Source organism: Sylvia atricapilla, chromosome 28, assembly GCF_009819655.1.
Source record: "Sylvia atricapilla isolate bSylAtr1 chromosome 28, bSylAtr1.pri, whole genome shotgun sequence".
In the NCBI taxonomy this organism is placed as follows: Eukaryota; Metazoa; Chordata; class Aves; order Passeriformes; family Sylviidae; genus Sylvia; species Sylvia atricapilla.
Genome location: NC_089167.1, coordinates 4,035,103 through 4,056,843, shown reverse-complemented (window position 1 = coordinate 4,056,843; position 21,741 = coordinate 4,035,103). Strand labels below are relative to the sequence as shown.

The 21,741-nt window shown below is 64.4% G+C and overlaps 2 protein-coding genes across 5 annotated transcripts in view; one reads left to right on the top strand and one right to left on the bottom strand.

The window, feature by feature from the left end:
- LGI3 (leucine rich repeat LGI family member 3) overlaps positions 1 to 21,741 on the top strand; it is a 228,735-nt gene that overhangs the window by 195,961 nt on the left and 11,033 nt on the right.
- On the bottom strand, positions 194 to 20,139 carry BMP1 (bone morphogenetic protein 1). Of its 4 annotated transcripts, XM_066337301.1 has the most exons (20): positions 19,937 to 20,139; positions 11,986 to 12,099; positions 11,770 to 11,916; positions 11,564 to 11,681; positions 10,769 to 10,947; positions 10,557 to 10,662; positions 10,099 to 10,223; positions 8,190 to 8,305; positions 7,887 to 7,989; positions 6,689 to 6,805; positions 6,470 to 6,615; positions 5,630 to 5,825; positions 5,425 to 5,550; positions 5,169 to 5,329; positions 4,879 to 5,059; positions 1,745 to 1,870; positions 1,538 to 1,665; positions 1,251 to 1,464; positions 920 to 1,170; positions 194 to 698 (listed from the first exon to the last, which is right to left on the bottom strand). In XM_066337301.1, exons 1-20 carry the CDS (start codon positions 20,073 to 20,075, stop codon positions 564 to 566), a joined length of 2,928 nt encoding a protein of 975 aa, XP_066193398.1. In that variant the 5' UTR covers positions 20,076 to 20,139; the 3' UTR covers positions 194 to 563. The 4 variants fall into 4 exon arrangements, with proteins under 4 accessions (XP_066193398.1, XP_066193397.1, XP_066193399.1 ...); XM_066337300.1 differs by having other exon boundaries at positions 11,770 to 12,099; XM_066337302.1 differs by lacking the exons at positions 194 to 698; positions 920 to 1,170; positions 1,251 to 1,464; positions 1,538 to 1,665; positions 1,745 to 1,870 and adding an exon at positions 2,144 to 2,593 and having other exon boundaries at positions 11,770 to 12,099.

The window sequence follows — 21,741 nt, the reverse complement described above, 5'->3', positions numbered from 1 at the left end:
ACTGTCACCAGGAGATGGTCCGGCTGCTCCTTTGCTGGAATTCCTGGCTCTGCTCCATCCGAACCCCGAAGATGGGGGTCCTCCCTTAGGACTGGGGTCCATGCAGGGTCCTGGGTGCCTTCCCACCCAGTCCAGCCCCGTTTGGGATGCTGTTTTGCGGGGCCGGAAGCAAAGAGTCCGGGGCTGCCCCCGCTCCAAGTACAAGGGTATTTATTTCATGGGTACAAGAGAGAGACAGCACCTTGTGTGTGTTGGGCTCTTCCCGGTTACTGGTTTGTACATTCAGAGCTTTGGCCGGGGCAGGGGAGGGCAGCGGGTCCTGCTCGGCCCCCCCAGCACCGGGGTGGGCGGCTGCCAGCGGGGACCCCCCCTCCGTGCCCCCGTGCCGTGGGCGCCCGAGCCCCGGGGCCCCGTGCGAGCGTGTCTTGAGTGCTGAGGTTGGCTGTGTGCTCCTCCTCCGTGCAGTCTGTGCGGGGCAGGTCCCCCCTGCCCTCCTCCTCCTCTTTCTCCTCCTCTTTCTCCTCCTCCTCCCCTGCCCGCGGCGGGGCCGGGACCCCCGGCCCTCATTTCCTCGTGTGCAGCGTGTCCTGGAACTTGGTGCTGGTGTAGCGAAGGTGGAAACCCTTCTTGTTGATGGTGTCGTCCGAGTGGAAGCGGATCATCACCGAGTCTCCGGCGGAGTAGACCTCCTCGGGGGGCTGCGGGGGTGAGGCGGGGGGTGCTCAGGCCCACGAGCATCCCCGGGGTGAGCACACATTGCGGGAACATTTGCAGCGTGGAGGGTGGGGATCATCACACCAGACCGAATTCCCACGGGGATTTGTCCGCACCGCTCCGGTTCGGCCTCATCCATCACCCTGCGCCCTCACTCCTCCCCTCACTCCCACCCACCCCACGTCCCCCTCTGTCCCCAGCTCACCCCGGAGCCGCAGAAGCGGCCGAGGCGCGGGGCCGTCCCGTCGTAGCCGTCAAAGAGCTCCATGTAGTCGTATCCGCAGTCGGCCTCCTCCTCGATCTCGAAGGTCTGGAAGATGAGCTCCACGCCGAAGCCCTCCTCAGCCATGATCACCCACTCGCAGTCCGAGCCCCCCGGGTAGTTGTTGTCCCCAAATTGGGCGTGGGAGTACAAGTCCTTGGTCTTCACCTCAGCACGCACCTGGCCACCGCACACTGGGGGAGGAGCCGGGGTTTAGGGGCACCCACGCTGTGCCCCCACCCCAGAACCCCACTGCTCAGCCCCACAGAGGTACCTGTGGTGTGGGTGGCCTCGAATCCCTTCTTCTGGATGGAATTATCAGACACAAACTTGAGGAACATCTTGTTGCCTGAGGAGATGATGGGCTCGGGCTCCTTGGCCCCGCAGAAGCGGCCGAGCGCCGGCGCCTTGGCGTCCCTCCCATCGAAGATCTCCAGGTGGTCGTAGGTACATTCCTGCTGCGCCTCCACATCCAGCTCCGAGAAGGTCTGTGGAGGTTCCGGGTGAGGTCGAGGCTTGGCAGAGGTGACCCCAGTGCCACGCACCCCTCCAATCCCCTACCAGCTTGATGCGGTGCCCCGGCGTGGTGCTGATGGCCCAGGTGCACTCCTTCTTACTGGGGTATTTATCGGGCCAGTTGGGGCTGGTGATGGTCCCCGAGACGGATGTCACCTTGTGGTCACAGCCAGCTGCCAGGACGGCGAGGAGGGTCAGGGATGCGCGGATGGGGGAGTCCCATGGCAATGGGGAACGGGGGGATGCACCCACCTTCCTTGCAGTCGTGCTTGTTGTCGTGCAGCACGAAGCCGCTGCGGCACTGGCACTCGTAGCTGCCGAAGGAGTTGAGGCACTCGTGCTGGCAGCCGCCGTTGTTCTTGGAGCACTCATCCTTGTCTGGGAGAGAGCAGAGGGATCTCTGAGAGGCCTGGGGAAGCCTGGAATGGTGCATTTCCATCCCAACGCGGCCCCTCCAGCCCCCGGCCCAGCACCGCTGCCCTCCAGCCAAGCAAGCGCCCCCGGCCAGCAGCAAGCAGCTCCAGCGTCCCCCAGCCCCCGGGGGGACAGGGACGGCTCCTCCTCTCCCGTGAGCTCTCCCATGGGTGCCACCATTACCTGCTGCCAGGACGGATGGGGGGAGGCAGAAAAACACACAGTGACAACCAAAGATGCACAAGAAAGACCAGGACGCGGGAGTCCCTCTTTACTCATCGATAGGAAATGTCACAGACACGGTAAAAATTGGGGAGGGGGGTGGGAAAAAAAAACCAAAAACAACAACCAAGGTCAGCTGGTCAATGACAAAACCAAGGGGGTGGGGTGCTTAGAACAAAAAAAAAAAAAAAAAAAAAAAAAAAAAAAAAAAAAAAAAAAAAAAAAAAAGTTAAAAAAAAAATAAAAATAAGGTCAACAACCAGTTCTGTCAAGCAAAAGGCTGCCGGGGCCGGCAGCACGGCTCGGCTCGGTCCCACCGTGCTCCCGCACGGCTCCGGGGCCGCGGCGTTCCTGAGAAAGACGGAGAGGATGGAGAGGCTCAGGAGGGGCCCCGCAGCCGCTTCTGCAGACGGGACTTCAGGCCGGGCAGGCGAGATTTCGGCGGCTGCAGCTGCTGCTTCTTCTCTGCAAAGAGAGAGGGAGAGAAGGGGGGAGCGATGGGGGGCGGGGGGCGGCGGGGCCGGCGGGGGCATGCGGAGCGGCAGCCGGGGAAGCAGCAGCGAGGGGACCCCCGGGAGCCCCTCTGCGGCCGGGGCCAGCGGCTCTGCGGGGAGGAAGAGGAGGAGGAAGGGGCACGAGGCTGCCTCCGGGAGGATGGGGATGGCCTTTGGGTGGCTTACTGGGGATGTCCAGTTTAGGAATGGAAGCGGAGGGGGTTGGGATCACCCCGAGCCGGCCGGACTTATCTCCCACCACCTCGCCAGCCCCTCCCCGAGCCCCCCAAAGACCCCTCCACATCCCCTCGCTCCCCCTGCCCACGGGGCGGTGTGTTGGGGGGCACTGGGCGGCGGCGGGGGGAAGCCAGCAGCAAGCGGGCACCAGCCTCCCTCAGCGTCCCGCTCCGAGCTCACAGCGATGCCGGAGAGGAGCCGGGGTCCCTCCTGGAGCCAGCGGCGAGGGGGGGTCCTGCCCCGGCCCCCCCGGCCCCGCGGCCGCCTCTCAAGCCGAGGCTGTAACCTGACGTCTCCTCGGCTCTGAGGGAGGAGGAAGCGAGGCGGAAAGGGCCGTTTGGGGATGGGAAGGGGCTCCTGGGCTCGGAGCAGCTCCAGCACCGCGGGGGGAGCTGGCGGGACGGAGGGAGCCTGGGCGGGCGAGACAAGAGCAGGAGAGAGTTGGCAGCGGAAAGAAGCCCACCGGGTCGGTGTCTTTAGCAATCCTTTATTCCAACCGGCTCGCTCGCCCGCCACCCGGCATCGCCGTGCGCTCACCGTTCTCCCCCGCGGCCATCCGACGGCTCCGGGCTGCTCACCGCCCCGCAGCCCCGGCAGCGCCTCTCCCCCCGCTGCGGACCCCCCGGCGCCGGGCGGGGCTCGGCGGAGAGCCGGGGGCACGTACCTGGATGCCGACAGCGTGGCGGATTCCCGGGCGGAACGCGCATCCTTACGAGCCCCGGCCCGCCAAGAGGAGGAGGAGGAGGAAGAGGAGGAGGAGGAGGAGGAGGAAGGGGGTCACATCTTCACCGGGGAAAAACGGGCGCCCGGACGGCCAGGCTGCCCGCGGCACCGAGGGACGGGGCTCGGCCGGAGCACCGGGACCCTCCGCGGCTAAAAAGGGGCCGCACGGGAGAGGTTTTGCCCCGGGGAGCAACCCCGGGGGGGACCAGAGGAGAGACCCCGCTGTGGCCGAGTCCTCCAGGGTGGTCCTGCTGCCGGGAAAGCCCGAGACCTGAGCAGGGAAAGGCGGAGGAGAGGCTTTGGCGGTCCATCGTCACCGCACATCCCAGTGGGATGAGGAAAAGAGGGAAAAGGGGAGAGGGGAGGAGCTCCAAGTGCTCCCGGGGGACACTCACCCGGCTGCCCGTGGTCCCGCTCGGCCGCCGGGCTTCCCCGAGGAATCACTCTGAGGAGGGTGCCGGCTCCCGACGGCTGGGCCCCCTGGGCCGCCCTACTCGCCTTGGTTTTCATTGAACAGATAAAGCAAAGACACTCGACCCCCGGCCCGCGGGCCGCCGCCGCTCCAGGAAACTCCCCGGAGGCTCCAGGGAATGCCGCTCCCGCTGCTCCCGCCGCCGAGCAGCCTCAAAAACGGCCTCGACGGAGCCAAAAGGCAGCGGGAGGCTCACGGTGGGGTCCGGGAGGTCTCTCACAGCCGGGATGGTGTCCAGGGCACTGTGCCACGCCGAGGGTCCCGTGGCAGCCCCCAGCCCAGGGTCCAGCCCCGGCTCCGTGTCCCCATCCCTAGCACAGGACCCATCCGAAGGTGACACCGTCTCCTGGCGGGGCAGCCCGGGGGAGCAGAGCGGGCCGTGGGGCGGACAGGGAGAGGCGGGTGATGGTTTCGGGGAGGAGGGATGGCTCCCGGGATGCTGACGCCGGGATGAGGAGGGAGCCGGTGCCGTGCAGCAGAGCGGGGAGCAGCAGCAGAGCGGGGTGTCACCGTCCCCCCACCCTGGTAATGCCACCCGAGGGGTGCAGCACCCGGCGCTGAGCCCATCCCTGTCCCCAGCTGAACCCCAACATCCCCATGCCATTTGGGGACCCTCCCAACTCTGAAGTAGGAGCCAATCGTCCCCCAAAAGAGGAGAAAGCCTTCCAAAAACGTGCTGCCAGCCAGGCTGCCTGTGGCTGGAGGGCTTTGGGAGCGGGGGCTGCACCCCCGGGGTGGGCGAGGGGAGCGTTAGCGGCGGTCTGGGGGCGCTGGCTGGGACAGGGAGGGCAGGGGACGCCCGTGCTGCGGCCGGGCAGCTCTACCTGAGAAGAAATGGGCTTTGAAGCCCTTCTTGGAGACGGTGTTGTCGGACTTGAACTCGATCCTCATGTTGTTGTACTGGGAGGTGATGACCTCGGGCTTCTCGGCGCCGCAGAACTTCCCGTGCAGCTTGGAGTCGGCCGTGAGCCCGCTGCGCACCTCCACGAAGTCATATTTGCACACCTGGGGGGCGGTGACACGGGGCTGGGGACACGGCAGTGACACCCCGGAGGCCACCAGCAGCATTGGGGGCGGCACTCGGCACACAGAGGGGCTGCTCCCCCCGGCTCACGTCGTTGCCCTCGGTCTCGAAGAAGTCGAACTGGAGGGAGATGCGGTACTGGGTGGGGGCCACCAGCTGCCAGATGCAGTTCTTGTTGGGGGGATACTCCTTGGGCCACCCCGGGCTGGTGATGGAGCCGTTGAGCTTGGTGAGGAAACCTCCACAGGCGGCTGCAGGGCGGGACCACCCAGCGCCCGTCACCTCCACGGGGCTGGGGACACCACCAGGGGCACGGGGTTTTGGGGGGCTCTCAGGGGACACTCACCCTCGCAGCGGCGCTTGTCGGATGCCAGCTCGTAGCCGGGGTCGCAGGCACACTTGTAGCTGCCCAGGGTGTTGACGCAGCGCTGCTCACAGCCGCCGTTGTTGGGGCGGGAGCACTCGTCCATCTCTGGGCAGGGCAGGGCAGGGCGGTGAGCGGCCGGGGCCGCTGGGAGCACCCCCAGCACCCCCCGGAGCGCCCCCCAGACCTTTGAAGAAGTTGACGGCGAAGCCGGCCTTGTTGATGGAGCCGTCGGAGACGAATTTCATCCAGAGCTTGTTGGAGGTGCTCTTGATGTCGTCGGGTTTGTCGTAGCCGCAGTAGCGGCCGATGAGGCTGCTCGAGTCGCTGCTCCCGTCGCGGATCTCCAGGTAGTCGTAGGCGCAGCTGTCGTGACGCTCGATCTGGTAGGGGGTGGTAAAACCAGGGGTTTTTTTTGTCCCAGCACCTCTAAACTCTTCCTAAACCAGTTTCCCCTGTTGCATGGGGAAACTGAGGGCGAAATGATGCCTTAAATTTGAGTTTTCTTGTTTTTCAGATTGTGTGCTGCCCAGGGGTCTGGATTTGAGCCTCGTGTTAAGTGATAGTAAGTTCCCTTCACAGAGCAGGGAGACAAAACAAATCCTTTTACTGCTGAAGACCAAGGACATCTTTCAGGACCAAAGCACAAACAAGGGTGGGCTGAAGGGAGGGACAAGAGGGGTGAGACCTCACAACCTGGAGCTGTAATTGGACAATTAAACCCCAATTTGAAAATGGACCAAAACTTATAGAAATGTGAGACTTTGTGACGCTCAGCCACTTTGTGACCATTTTGGGTCCACCCTGGGTGTAGCCCTGGCCAGGCTCTTGTCCTGCCCAAGGTGGATCCTGGAGGCTTTTCAATAAATACCTGCTTTATTCTCCAGCTCTGTCCAGCCTCTGAGGTCAGCCCTCCCACGGCACCACGGAGAGGGTGCTGAGGGATGCAGCAGCCCCCAGCCCATCCTGAGGGCCCCCTGGGGTGAGGAGACGACCCCTCCCCAGCCTCGAGGGGACGCAGACCCACCTCGAAGGACTGGAAGGTCAATCCCACGTGGTAGCCCTCGGACACGGTGATTTTCCAGACGCACACCTTGCTGGGCCGGTAGTCATCGGGGTAGTTGGGGGACTGGATGTGGCCGTTGTCCTTCTTCACGTCCCCCCCGCAGATGGCTGGAGGGGAGGAGCAGCAGCCTGAGCCCCCCAGGCCCCACGCCGACCCCCGGGCCCCACCGCTCCCCCCTACCTTCGTAGACGGCGAAGAAACCTTTGCCCACCCAGTTGCTGCTGCTCCGGAACTCCACCCAGAGGCGGCTGTCGGTGGAGATGATGGGCTCGGGCAGCTTGTTCCCGCAGAACCTGCCTGGGGAGGAAGGCGTGCTGGGCTGCCGTGCTGGCACCCTCCTCTTCCTCTTCCTCACCGCCATCTCCTCTTCCTCACCGTCACTCCCTCTTCCTCACCGCCACCTCCTCTTCCTCACCACCACCTCCTCTTCCTCACCGCCACCTCCTCTTCCTCACTGCCGCCTCCTCTTCCTCACTATCACCTCCTCTTCCTCACCGCCATCTCCTCTTCCTCACCGCCACCTCCTCTTCCTCACCGTCACTCCCTCTTCCTCACCGCCACCTCCTCTTCCTCAACACCACCTCTTCTTCCTCACCGCCACCTCCTCTTCCTCACCGCCATCTCCTCTTCCTCACCGTCACTCCCTCTTCCTCACCACCACCTCCTCTTCCTCACCATCACCTCCTCTTCCTCACCGCCACCTCCTCTTCCTCACCGCCACCTCCTCTTCCTCACTACCACCTCCTCTTCCTCATCACCACTTTCTCTTCCTCCTCCCCTCCTCCTTTTCCTCACTTTTACCTCCTCCTCACCTCCTCCTCTTCCTCACCACCTCCTCCTCCCGCTCCCTCTGATGCCCCTTTCCAGCCTAAAGTCAAAAGCTGTTTCTCCCTCCACCTTCCCCTCCACCTCCCCTCCGGCTTTTCTGGCTGTTTCATTTAAACTGGTGATTCCAGCTGGGATTTGGGGAACATCCAGTCCATGAGGACGGGACTGGGATCCTGGAATCTCCCTGGGGAACATCCAGCTCCTCGGGGTGGGACCGGGACACTGGCATCTCTTGGGGAACATCACAGGGATGGGACGAGGACACTGGAATCTCCCTGGGGAACATCCAGCTCCTCAGGGTGGGACCAGGACATTGGCACTCCCTGGGGAAGGGATGTGCCAGCCAGCTGGATCACCCAGACTGGTTTCACTGGTGTGGGCTAAACTGGGAGCTCCATTGACCCCAAGCACCCCCTCCTCTGGGGGGTAATTCCCCCCTCCCCAGGACTGTGGGCTATCAGGGAGGCAGGGCGAGAGGCAGAGGGAATCCCCCGGCCCCGCTGCCGGCCCCGGGGGCAGGAGGAGCGGGCAGGAGGCCCCGGGTGGTTACCTCGCAGCGTGGCCTTTCTCCAGAACCCGTCTCTCACCTCCACGTAGTCGTACCAGCACAGCCGGCTTCGGTACAGGTCCAGGGTGGTGAAATTCAGGATGATCTAAGGTTGGAGAAGGAGCAGGAAGAGCGTGGGGTGAGCTCCCCCCACACCCCATCTGCCAGGGGGAACCCAGACCCGCTCTGCCCAGAGCAGCCCACCCCACGAGGGGATGCTGGGGTTCGGAACAGCCCAAAAACAGGCCGGGAAGAGGGAGAGGAGGCCTGGCAGAGGGTGGGAGCCTTCACCCCGGCAGTCAGTACCTTCTCTCCAGGGGTGACCGAGATCCTCCAGACGCAGTGCATGTGGGCAGAGTATCCATTGGGGAACTCCGGGGAGGAGAAGTTGCCCTGGCTGTCCTGGAGCGTCTCCCCACAGGCTGTGGAGGGACAAAACCGGGCTTCAGACCCCTCAGGGAAACCCCCAGCAGCAGGAAGGGAATCACTGAATGCACCTCTACACCCAGCACCCTTTTCCCAGCCAAACTCCCAGCACTGAGGACCAAAAAAATAACCAAAAAACCCACATCTCCACCATCCCCGCTCCCCCCTGGAGCTGCTCCCGGCTCCGTGGCACCCCTCCAGCGGCCCGGCCGGGGGGCAGGAGCTCTGCCGGCGCCCCCGGGCCGTGCCACGCCGCTCCGGGCAGGTTTGGGCAGCGGAGCCGCGCCTGGAGCCGGCCCAGCGCTGCCATCTGGAAGCCACATGCCCCGGAGCTCCGCCGCCGGGGGCCGCGGCCGCCCCCTCCCCACGCCGCAGGGAAGGGGACACGAGATGAAAGGCGAAACGGTGCAAAAAAAGGGCCGTTTGCAACCTGGGCTCGCTGCCTTTTTTCCCCTCCTCGCTTTACAGTGGAAACAAAAGAAAGGGAAAGTTGTGATCCAGAGAGGCTTTTTCGGGAGGGGGGGCTTCTCTTTTTTTTTTGCTTTTCCTTGCTCCAAGCTAATCACTTTTCCTGCTCCCCTGAAGGCGGCACGGCCGTGGGGCCCCTCACAAAGGCATCCCTCTTCCAGGCTGCTAATTAGTTGCTGGAATTAAAGCGGGAGCGTGCGGGAGCCAAACTCCTTGCAGATGTTGCCAGCACAGCCCCGGAGCACGTGTCTGCTGTCGGGGGACTCGTGCCAGCCGCCCCCTCCCCGCGCCTGGGACAATGCCACCCCTCCTGGTCACAGTCCCAGAGCCCTGCAGGGTGACAACAGCGAGCTGGCCACGATCTGCTTCATCCCCAGGGGGATTTGTGGGCTCTGATGGGATCAGGATGTTCCGTTCCAGCTCATCCGAACCCCTCCGGGTGCAGCGGTGGGGTGGAGGAGGCTCCTGGAGGATGCTCCGAGGAGTTTCACTCTCCAGGGGCGCTGGTGGGCTCAGAGGATGCTCTCAGGGGATGCTCTGCTCTCGGAGGATGCTCTCGGGGGAATGGCCTTTGGAGGACTTGGCAGCGGGATGCTCTTTGGGGGACGATCTTGGAAGATCCTCTGGGGGCGATGCTCTTCTCTTGAAGGGTTCTTTTGTAGGAATCCTCTGGGGTGATGCTCTTTGGGGGATTTTTTTGTGGGGTGCTCATGCAGGAGGCTCTGGGGGGAGATGCTCTTTGAAAGACTTTTTTTTGGGAGATGTTTTTTGAGAGATGCTCTTTGGAGGATGCTCTTGGAGGATTTTTATGGGGGAATGCTCTTGGGGCACGTTCTTGGATGATGCTCTTTGAGGGATTGCTTTTGGGGATGCTTTTGGAGGATCCAATTTGGTGCATGTTCTTGGGGGATTTCTTTGGGGGGATGCTCCTGTGAGATGTTCTTGGATGGTTCCTCTTTGGGGGATTTCTTCAGGGCGTTATTTTTGGGGATGCTCTTGGAGGATGCTCTTTTGAGGGCTGCTCCAGAAGATGCTCTGAAGAGGATTTTTTTGAGGGCAGCACTCTGGGGCGATGCTCTTTTCCCAGAGGCATGGGAAGAGAGGACAGCTGAGGACACCCTCACACAGACAGATTCTGCTCACAGCCCCCCAAAATACCGTGGGTGAAGGGAAGCACCCCGAGTTTTCTTCAGGACCCCAAAAACACTGGAAACAGCGAATCCATCCAGGATGACGCCACTTTTGCCAAGATTTGGGACGAAGCCGAACGTTTCCTGGGAAACACGACCCCGGGGCTGCCCCTCAGGGCCGTGGCACTGACCTGGGCAGCGGTAGAGCTTGCGGGCCTGGGCGATGTCCCCTTTGCTGAGCCGTGTCCTCTGGCCGATGGCGGGCCGGACGCCGTTCACGTCGTATTTGGGCAGGATGGTGTCCAGGAAGATGCCCCTGGGGCAGGGAAGGGATGAGCAGGGTGGGAATCCCCGGCCCTGCGGCCTCTCCCCACCGCCGGCTGCTGCCACCGGGGGAAGGATGCTAAAAACAGCCCGGCTAATTAAAAGCAGCCCGGCTAATTAAAGCCTGCGGGCCGGTGAGTCAGCGGGGATGTGTCCCCAGAGGAGGTGACCACGGGGACAGCAATTCCCTGCTCTGGGAAGGGACACTGAGGGGTTTCATCCTGCCCGGAATGCCAATCTTCAAGGGAATTAACTCTGCCCACATCCCCAGGGCTTGGGGACACGCAGGAGGGGAGGGGACACAAGGGGACACCCCAGGCCGTACCTGGAGAAGGTGTTCCTGGCGTAGTGCATGATGCTGTCAAAGTCGTAGGTCTCCCCCAGAGACTCCACCTCCTCCGGCTCCATCTTCAGGAAGTTGTATTCCTGCCCTGGGGGGGACAGGGTGGGGACACTGTCAGGGGGACCCCAGCTTCGGCAGCACCCCACTGCGGGGATGAAGAGGAGGAGGAGGAGGGGGAGGAAGCTCATCCCCACCTGGCTGGATGTTCTCCCGGATGATGGAGACGTGGTCATCCCGGTCGGGGCGCGTGTGCTCGTGCCAGAACCCGATGACGTGGCCCAGCTCGTGCACCACGATGCCGAATTTGTCACAGTTTTTGCCGATGGAGATGGCCTGGGGTCCCCCTCCTCGGCGGCCCACGTAGGAACAGCACCTGCAGGGAGGAACCAGGTGATTCCCGGCTCTCTGGGGGGTGCTGTGGACCCCCCGGTGTTCCCCAGCCAGGAATATTAGCGTGGGGGTCCCACAAAACTTCGGGCATGTGGGAACCATCCCTGACACAGGAACTTCGGGCATCCTGCCCAGGTGAGGAACTCGAGCCTCAGCTCTGCCTGGAAACTGGGAGAGCTCGGCTGCTGGCACGGGATGGCTCAGCACGGCTCGGCACGGCTGCACCAGCCCCACATCTCGCTCCCATGGGTGCCCACCCAGCTCCCTGCACCCCTGCCCTGCAGCGAGCTGCTCCAGCCCCGCGCTCTGCACCCGGGCTCAGGGTTTGCACCCACGCGGGGGCTCCCATTCCAGGGGAAATCCTTCTCCTAACCACCATCTGCTTGGCCGGGGCCGTGCCCTGACGCGTGAAGACGCTGAGCTCGTCCAAACCCCTGTTTCCTTTGGCAGCAGCCCCGCTGCGAGCCCGGGCTGGTGCCGCGCCACCGACCGCAGCCCCCGGCGGCAAGCGCCGAACTCCGGCACCTCCCGGACCCCGACCGTGAGTCCCCCCGACAAAACCCCGCAGCGCAACCCCCCGGGACAGGAGCTGGACGTACCCACAGGGGCGGTAGGTGAACACGATGTAGCTGTCCTCGTCGTTGCGCTCCAGGAAGGTGACACACGTGTGCTTCTCCCAGTGGCGCATGGCCTGCCGGAAGATGGCCCGCTGGCTGCCTGGGGAGGGGGCGGCGAGGGTGGGTCAGCCCGGCGGGGAAACTGAGGCACGGCGGGGCCGGACACCCCCGGGCTGGCTGTCACTCACCGCTGAAGTTGCCGCTGATGACATAAGGGATGACCCCGTCCGGCCACACTCGCTCCGGCCGGGACGTGGCGGCGCGGCGGCTCCGTGCCCGCTGCCGGCCCCGGCGGCGCCCAGCGGGACCCGGCCGGGGGCTGGGGGCGTCGCTGCCTGTGAGGAGAGGAGTCAGCATCTCCCCGGGCACGGGGCGGGCGGGGGGCACTGCGGGCACAGCGGTACCTGAGGAGTTGGAGGGCAGGCGGGTGACGGTGTGACGAGCCAGGTCCACCACTCGGTCCACCTGGAAGAGCTGCAGGTCCTCCTCGTCCAGGGCGATGTCACCCAGGAAGGCGGCTGGGAGGGGAAGAGCAGAGGTTAGTCATCCTTTGTGGATCCCAAATCCCGCCGGGTGCCTCTCCCCAGCCCCTCCTGGGGCAAGGATGAAGGCAAACCCAAGGATGAACCCCGAAGATGAAGGCAAACCCTTTCTCCCCCTCCTCCTCCTCCTCTCACTCTCCTTCAGCTGCGCATGGTGCTGGCCGGCTTCCCCCACTCCCCAGCAGCTGAAGCCAGCCCTGCTCGCACATCTGGATCGCATAAAGCCCATCCATCACTTTTTAGGGTTTCTATTATGATTTGTGTTGCAAAACTGCCTTTTTATTCCCCCACTTTTGCGGGCTTTACACCGCCCTCCTGCCCGGCTCCTGCCCCCCAGCCCGGTGTCAGCTCCGACCGCCCCGGGCTGCTCCAGCCAGCGACCTGTGAGTCATCTGCCAGCGCCGAGCGGAGCCATATGGGCCGGGAAGCTCCCGCTGTGCCCAGCGCCCGCAGGAACGGAGCCGGCCGTCTGCCGGGGCCGGGACCCTCCCTCCGGCAGCGGGGCGGCCAGAGATGCTTCAGCATCACGGGGCTGGAGGACATGACCCTGCGCATAACCCTTCCTCCTCCTCCTGCTGCTCTCTGTCCCCCAGTGCACGGCCCCTCCGTGACTCAGGGACACGCGTGGCTCCGGCGCTTGGCCCGCCCCGAGCCCCGGGGACGCGGCTGCTCCTGCGGAAACGCCGCGGCCGGCTGAGGTCAGGCCGCAGTGCGGTGGATGGAGTGGGGTTTCTCACCAGCTTTAGGGGTACCTGGGGAGGACAGGGGGGTTCTGGAAAACTCCTGACTTCACCATCCCTTGGGAAGGGCAGTGGTGGGGAACGGGGTGGCCGGAGCAGCGCAGGAGTTAAGGGTGAGCGGAGCCAAGGTCGTGCTCCAAGCACTTAGCAAATGGATCCCAGGAGAGCCACTAATTATGAAGGCAAGGCGGGACAATTAGGAGAACCCTGAGAGGTCCAGAAAGCCGGCACGGGGTGAGAGGAACAACCACGGGATAAGAGGAGAACACTGGATCCCATCCCTTTCCACGGCACCGAGCCCAAATCTCGCTCCAGCGGCGGTGTGGAGCCCTTTGGGGTGAAAGAGCCACGTTTTGGGGCTGTCCCCAGCACTGACCACCGGGTGAATCCCACCGGGGGAAGAAGCTCCGGGGTGGAGACAGACCTGTGGCAACGCCGATGGAAGAGCAAAACAAGCCGGGGCCGGCACCTCCCCTGGCAGCGACCTGAGGCTGGCAGGGCCAGGCTGCAATTTGAGGGCAGAGCAGAGGCAGGAGCAGCCGGCCCCGGCCTCCCCACACCCTCCCCGGGGCTGGGAGAGACGTGTCCGAACGGGCAGCGCGGGGGAGGACCAGGGCCGCGGAGAAGGACGAGCGTCCCGTGCCAAGAGCTGCACGGAAAGACAAGGGAAAGTAAGCTCGCTTACAGCCCAGCAAGCGCCGGCCGAGCCAAGTGATATAGAAACCATATGTGAGGGATTTGGGAGACAAGAGAGAGCCGGGCAGGCCAGCCCGGGGATGAGGGGCTGCTTTTGCTGGAGGTTTGAGGCGGCTGGGCTCCCCCAGAACCCCCCCAGCCCACGGGGGCTGGTGGCTCCCAGAGGAGCAAGCGGGGCCGTGGAGGTGGCCCAGCAGCAATCCCTGTACAGACACGTCGGGGCCAAGCCCTGAGTGTCAGATTGAGAAACTTCCAGGTTGGTTTGGGCTCCGGTCACGTCCTCCTCCCACTCACTCGCTGTGCACCCGTGGCAGGAGGTGACACGTGGGGGAGTTTGGGGGAGTCTCTGCTCACCAAAAGCCCCCAGATGCTGTTAAACTCCCTGAGGGGCTTCACTTGGGGACACTTGTCCCTTCCCCGTTCATGTGAGAGAGGTGGAGGAGGCTCCCTGCAAGCAAAAGAGACCCCCTGAAAGTGAGGGGGACCCTCTGCAAGCGGGGGGGAGGTCTCTTGGCAACAGTGGTGCCCTGGAGACATCACCAGCCCTGTCCCGGGCACAGCAGAGGTGGGAACAGGGGGAAACAACCCCCAGCTCCCACTCCCTGCAGCACATCCCCTCACCCCACCAGGGCACGGTGCCCAAGAGACCCCAAACCAGGGGACACGCGTCCCCAGTGCCCCTGAGGTGTCCTGGTGTCCCTGAGCTGTTCCCAGCCCGTGGGCTGTGCCGCAGGGACTGCTCTCTGCTCGGTCACAGAGGCCCTGGGGGCAAGGTCCGAGCTGCAGCGGTGCCAAGTGGGGAGGATGAGATGCCGGCAGGACGCCAGCTCCAAGGCCAGGCGTGGGGCACGGAGCAGCCAGGAGAGGGGGATCATCCCCGCTCCATCCCTGCACATCCCTCCCACCCCCCAGGACACAACCAGCCCTTTGGGAGCTGCTCCCGCGGAGCTCCTTCCCCTCCGCAGCCGGGAGATAGCTCAGCCCTCCTCTGTTGTTTGAAATTTTTTTTTTGTGCTGTGTTTTCTTTCGGGTTCTCGGAACAGTGACGTAACCCTGGGGCTGAAGCTTTAGACAAACAAGGTTTTTCGCTGGGACCCGAGCCAAAGCCCTCAGCACCCCATCCCCATCCTCCAGGCACCTCCTGGCCGCTCACAGCCCCGCAGATCCCCCGCAGGGTCCCTCTCCTCCCTGCCGGGGATGCAGGAGCTCCACATCCCTCGTGCCCTGGGCAAGGTGAGCAGCGCAGGGGGAGCCACGGGCCGGACCTCTCCAGCATCGCTGGGGTTTGGGGATGAGCCTGCCTTCGGGCCCCGCCAAGGCTGGGATTCGCTCTGCAGGAAAAATCCGATAGAACAAGCGGTGGGAAGAGGCCGGGGCGCGAACGCGGCGTTCTGGTGAGCCGGGAAAAGCAAACAGAGCCGGGGGGAAGCCTTGGCAGGGCGGGCGGCAGATAAACACGACGGGATCAGATTCCAGGTCAGTCTGGGGCAGAGCAGGCCCCGCTCGTGCTGCAGGGCAGGGGGACCCTCATCCCCGAGAAAATCCCACCGAAGGGTGCGAAAGATCCTCCTCCTCGTGTGGGTGTCACCATTCCTTGAGGGACACTGGGCAGGGGGAACTCTCACCCCTGCGAAGATCCCACCAAAGGGCGCCAGGTGGGAAAGACCTTCACCTTTGTGCAGGTCCCACAAGTGCTCCTAGGGCCTGGAGCAGGAGGGATTTTCATCCCGGTGTGGGTCCCAGGAGCCCTCAAAGAGCACAGCACAGGACGGGAAGCATCCGCCCAGCCCAGCATTCCCTCACTGCTTCAGCAGCTCCATCCCAGTCATTCCAAGTCCTCGTGGGAATCCTGAGCATCCCTCCCGGTGCAGGCAGGATTTGGCATGTGGAAGGGAGCAGGGATTGAACTGCTCTGCCCCAGCCGGGAACGAGACCTGAAATAGGTGTACCCCGGCCTCAGCCGAGCTGCCGGGCTGTAAAAGCCACGGAGCCACCGGCGCAGCATCCCACTGGCTCTCAGAGCCCTTAAATATGTGTGGAATGCTCGGCGCACCGCCCCTCGCCCCCGCACGCCGGCCCAGCTGCGCGGCGAAACGCGCTGCACCCGGGGGTCCCCCCCGGCCCCGGGGCTCTGCCCTGCCCACGGAGCTCGAGTGGGGCCGCGGCGTGGGGGTGGAAGGATGGTGAGCACCCCGCAGCGGCCCTGGGAGACCCCCAGGACAGAGGGGACAGCAGGGAGGGGAAGCGGCCCCTCTGCTGCCCCCCGGCCCCGGCACGGCCCCTGTGGCGGTGCCCCTCGCCGGCGGCGGGGGAGAGCGAGCAGCCAGCCTGTAAACGCCGGCCCGAGGAATATTTGCTTTCCCAGAGCACCTTCCGAGCAGCGCAGCAGGCACAAAGCAGGAATTCAAGCCTCGGAGGCCAGGCTGGGAGCCAGGCCAGATCACGGCCCCCGTGCCTGGGGAAACTGAGGCACGGGGGGATAGAGCCGCTCAGCCAGCCCCCGAGAGGCAGCCCTGCTCTCAGATATCGGTCACTGCCACCCCCCACCTCCTGCTTCCTGCCTGGAGCATCCTTATCCCCGCTGGTGGCTTTGGGAGGCCCGGGGCTGCGCCGGCAGCCGGCACTGGGCATCCAGCCGCTGGGGAAGGCAGCGAGGCTCCAACACAACATCCGAGGTGGAGGGCTGATCCCGTCCCGGATTCCCTGCGGTGCAAGGCACATCCTCTCCCCGCCAACGCATCCCTGAGCACCCACAGCCAAATCCCCTCCCCAGCCCTGGGCACCGGCATTCCGCCTCCAAAGCCCTTCGCCTGCTCCAGGTGACGAAATACACACCGCGGAGCCTCGAATAAACATCCCGGGCAGCAAACAAATTCCAGCGGCAGGAAACGTCCGTCCCGGGGCAGGCTGCGAGTGGGAGGGATCGGTTGGATCACTCCAGGGGAGCGTTTTCCTTCTGCTCCTCTTCCGTGACAGCAAAAGGAGGAAAGAGCCTCCTCCGGGGCTCGGCGTGGAGGATGCCAAACCTGGCGCCGGGCTGGAAGGAGCCGTGTGCGGGGAGCGAGGTCTCCTCACATCCCCTCTCCAAGGCCAGGTCACCGAGGAAAACACATCCCGGGCCAACAGCACCAGTCCCTGTGAAAGGGCGAGCTGCTGGAAAGGAAAATATTTGGGAGTTGCTCTGCCAAGGGGATGTCAGGGGGGTTGTTGTCACTTTGGAGAGGAGCCTGGTGACAGCGGGAACAGGGAATGGAGACGGGGACACGGCCTGACACCCAACTCCTCACGCGTGGGGCACCCCGGGCTCGGCTCTGCCAAAGGACAGCGGCTCCCGAGGGCTCCCAGAGACCTCAGGGCATCCTCTGCTGCAGCAACACAAACATCTCCCGTGTTGTGCTTCCAGTCCTCCCAGCACACCTCAACCCTTCCCGAGGCTGCTCCCGGCTCCCTGATAAACCCTCCCGGCTCCCTGATAAACCCTCCCGCCCTCGGGATCTTCCCCCCGCCTTCCCCACGCGCGTGGAGCGCTATTTGCCACACGAAGCCAGCCATCAGTGACCTCCCGCAGCCTTTGGCCAGGTGAAAAGAGGGATCTCCGCTTCCCACGGCTCGGCGGGATGCAGCGAGAAGCTTTTCCTCTCTCCGGAGACCTCCAAAAATCCCCAGTAAAACCACAGGCAAGCAGGAGGACACGTCGTTGCCCGGAAAACACCCATCCCAGGGAAAAAAAAAAATAAAAACCTAAAAAAATTTGGGGAAACCCCAGAACGAGCCATTCTCCCTCCTGTCCCCGCGTCCCCTCCCGGCCGCTTTGTTCTCCCCGGCTCTCCCCGGGGCCGCCCCGTCTCTCCCGGCCATGTGTTTCCCAGCCCCGGCTCGGCGGCGGATAAAGCCTCAGGAAGCGCCGTTCTCCCCCCTGGGCACGACCCGCCGGCGTGAATCAGCAGCCGAGGCGTTTCCCAGGAGCCGGGGCAGGGGAGGGAAGGGCAGAGAGCAGCGAACCCCCCCCGGCCTCGCCGTGGCACCCCGGGCCCCCGGCGGAGGATGCCGCCGCGCCGAACGGGTGATTACACAAAGATAAAAGCAGATCCCGGGATCGCTCTGAGATTTCCAGGGTTTGCCGAGCCCTGAACCGCAGGCCTCCCGCCGGCCCCGGCCCCGCGGGTGGATTTTTTACCCTGCATGAATAAGTGACATATAACGGCTGGAAAATATTTTTGGGCAGCTTGACAAGTGTGACTGCAACCAGTAGCCTGGGCTGGCTACGCCTGGAAAGTGTAATCTAGGTGAAATCCTGGTGGCTGGAGAACTCCAGGCACAGCCGGGAAAGGGGGGGTCAGAGCCCCAACCCCACCCGTGTGTGCCGTGGTTCTGCCACGCAGGTGATGCTGAAGAGAAGATCCCCCCAAACACCCACTCTGGGGGGCTGTGTGAGCCCCCAAATGCTCTGCTCCCCCACGGAGCGGGGGGATGGAATGCTGGACGGGGGGGTTTCAGCCCCCCAGTTTAGCCAGCACCCCAAAATGTGGAGGTGGAGCTGACCCAGGGTACAAGACGGGCTCCATCCCACCCCTCCAGGTGCTGGGGGCACCCAGGGGTGCCCGGCTCCCATCGCCAAAGCGCTCGGCAGCCCGCGGCTCTGGCGGGATGAGCCGGAGCGAGCCCCGGGGCCGCTGTCCCGGCCCAGCGGGGGCTTGGGAGCCATTCCAGCCGCCTTTCCCAACCGGAGATCCGACCCGGAGCTGACCCCGCGGCCGCTCCCGGGCACCGAGACCCGCCTGTGCTGAGCGGCTGAAGGGAAACCGGGGCCGATTCCTTCCTCCCTCCTGCCTGTCCCTGGGGGCTGCTCCCGGGGCTGCATCTCCCAGCGCTTTCCACTTTTGGCATCCTTGGAAGCGACGCGGCGGCACGGGAGGCTCTTCCCCTTCCGCTGGCACCGGTGCAGACGGGTGGCATCACCCGGGGTGGCATCACCCGGGGTGGCCGGCGGGCCGCGGGCAGCCGCTGGCCTCAGGATACCTCTGGCATGAGGAACGCAAATCCCTCTCCCGGTGCTTTCCCTCCTCGGAGCCAAAATTTCGGTGCTTGGCTGTTTCTGGCACTGCCCGGAGCTCGGAGTGGGGGTGTCTCAACACCCCAAAACCGAACCATGGGGTGCCGGGGGGGGGGGGGGGCACGGGGGGGTCAGGAGGATGCCAGGGGGTTCAGGCTCCCCGGGAAACTGAATTTCACCACGTCGGTGCTGTGGAGACAAACCAGGGTGAATCCCCGGCTCGCTCGATGCGTGGCAGGGCCTGATCCCCCCCCACCCCACCCCCGGCTCCCGAGGAAGAGCTGCCGTAATTAAATTAAATCCCATCAGGATCTCATAAAAAGGCAGGACGGGAATGGGGAGGGGGGTAAAAGGCAGCCCCGGGCGGTCAGGGAGGGTCTGGGGGTGCACAGGAGCGGGGCGAGGAGGGGACAGGGGCAAAGCCAGCGCTCCTTAACCCCCGCTGAAGCCTCTTCCCTGCCGCTCAGCTGGAGGAAGCGGGAGAGGAGGGAAGGCTCCAGCCGGCTCTGCCCGGACGGTTTTGCAAGCCTTGCTGTTTCAGCCCGGGAGGGCAGGAAGGGAAGGATTTTTGGCCAGAAAAAAGCCCTCGTGTAGACAGAGTTATATCAACAGCCGCCTTGCAGCGCAGACAATGCCAGTACAGAGAAACGTGATCCCCCGCCAGACCCCGGCCCTCGCGCCCGGCTCAGAGCCCTGCCCGGCCCCGCCGTGCCTCAGTTTCCCCCTCCCCAAATCCTTCATCCGCCTCAGCGCGAACCGGGACACGGGGATTTGCCCCCCGCAGCACCCAGTGCGTCCCCAGCCCTTCCAAAAGTTGGGGAGCAGCTCCGAACCCCCTGTCCCGGCACAGAGGGACCCCGGCCCGTGGTAGCGCCTCCCGGGTGTCCCAGGGGGAAGGAGCTTTAGCTGCGGGCTGGGGGAGACGGGGAAAGCCGAGGGGTGCAGAGTGCGGGTTCAGGGACTGGGGGTGCAGCATGGGTCCGGTTCTGCGGGGGGACAGGATGGAGAGGGGGCCGGGCTGGGGGGCTGGGGGCTCCCCGCCGCCTTTGACAGCTGCCAGCGCAGCCAAGAGCGGGCAGAGAAAGCGGGGTGCCGGGCCAGCCCCCCCCGCTCCTCAGCCTAAGTACAACCAAATGCACCCCGGAGCGGGAGCCGCCGCTGCTCCTGCGGTGCCCCCAGTCCCGGGCGGCGGGGCCGAGTTCCGCCGTGCAGAGCCCCGGACTGTGTGCGGGGCACGCTCACACTCGCCCCACGCTCATTCCCGCACTCGCGGTCCCGCGGCCCCCCCGCGCTCCCCTTTGTCCGCGCATCCCCCCGCTCCTACCGGCTTTGCAGGGGTCCTTGTAGTCCAGGGGCTCCTCGTCCTCCTCCTCTTCCTCCAGCACGTAGGAATAGTCCGGGAAGCGCAGGGCCCGGGCCACGAGCAGGCAGAGGAGCAGCCCGCAGCTCCGCAGCCCGGCCATGGCTTCGGCCGGGGTTTTTTTTTTCCCTCTCTTCCCTCTTTCCTTCCCTTCTTCCCTTCTTCGCTTTTTTTTTTTTTTTCCTCCCTCGCTCTCTCTCTCCCTCTTTTTTTTTTTTTTCTTTCTTTTTTTTTTTTTTTTTTTTTTTTTTTTTCTTTTTTTTTTTTTTTTTTTTTTCTTTTTTTTTTTTTTAGGGAAATGAGATCTGGCGGGGGCGGGTTCAAGCGCGGAGCTCGGCCCCTGCAGCCCCGGGCGCAGGGCTGGGAGCGGGGCCAGCGCCGGGGGGGCGGCGGGGACGGGCTGTTGCGGGGACCTGGCCCGCAGCCCCCGCTCCTGCAGCCCCCGGGCCGGGGCTGTCCCGTCCCGTCCCGTCCCGACCCCCCCGCTCCCGTCTCGTATCTCCCGGTACCGATCGTGCTCTCTCCGGTACCGTTCCATGTCCCTCGGTACCGACCCTGGTCTCTCCGGTGCCATCCCATCTCCGCCGGTACCGGTCCTGCCGAACTCCCCCGGTCCCATCTCGCGCTCCCCGGTACCGATCCTGGTCTCTCCTCGGTCCTGTTCGGTTTTCTCCGGTCCCAATCCCACCCCTCGCCCCCTCCGAACCGATCCGTCATCCGCCGCCTCTCCCGCTGTTTCTCCTGCCCCACTCCGGTCCCGTCCGGTGTTCCCAGCCCGGTCCTGTTCCTCCCCCGCTCCCATCCGGTGTCTCCCGGGCCCGTTCGTGCCACCCCTCGGTGCTGTCTCGTAGTTCCCGGTACCGATCCAGCCCCCCCCGATATTCCACAGCTGCCAGCCCCGATTGTCCCCTCCGGTGCCATCCCGTGTCCCCCAGCACCAATCCCGTAGCCCCAAATTACCCATCCCGTACCCCATGTCCATTCGGGCACCCCGAATTTCCCACTCTGCCTTCCCCACATGTTCCAGTCCCGCCTGTCCCGCTCCCGGATTCCCAATCCTGCATCCCTTTGTCCCTTATCCTGCCCCACATCCTGGCCGGCACCCCAAGGGCTCAACCAGCGCCCCAGGAACTGGAAAGCGCCTGGCCGTGGTGAGCAGGGAGCCCAGGAGCAGGATGAGCACCCCAAAACCTGGCTGAGCACCCCCAAACCTGGCTGAGCACCCCAAACCTGGCTGAGCACCCCAGGAAGAGCAGCCAAGCACCCCAAAAGTGGGATGAGCACCTCTGGGCGGGTGTGTGAGCACCCTGGGATCAGGATGAGCACCCCGGGAGCTGGATCAGCCCCCCAGTGAGTGTTTGGGGAGCAGGGTGAGACCCCCAGGGTGATCCGAGGGTGCCCAGATGCCAAGACATAACGCTGTCCCCTTGCCTGGGGACATTGCCCAGTGTCCCTGAGTGTCGCTGCCTGGGACATTCCAGCCCGGGAATGCTGCAGCAGGAATGGGGGCTGAGAGGATCTGGCTCCTCCCGTGCTGCTCCTACAAACCCATCTCTATCCTCTCACAGCGCTCCCAGAACTTGCACGAACCGCATTTTGTAAGATTTTAAGTGTTCCCTGTGTCCGATGACCTCCACAGGGACACGCTGGGTGACACTGGCATCCAGGTTCTGCTCTGTTCCCCGTTCCCACCGAGCCCCCAAATCCTCTTTGCCTTCATTTTTGGGGATCCCCTGTATCCAGGGCCTGGCTCTGGATAATTCCCACTA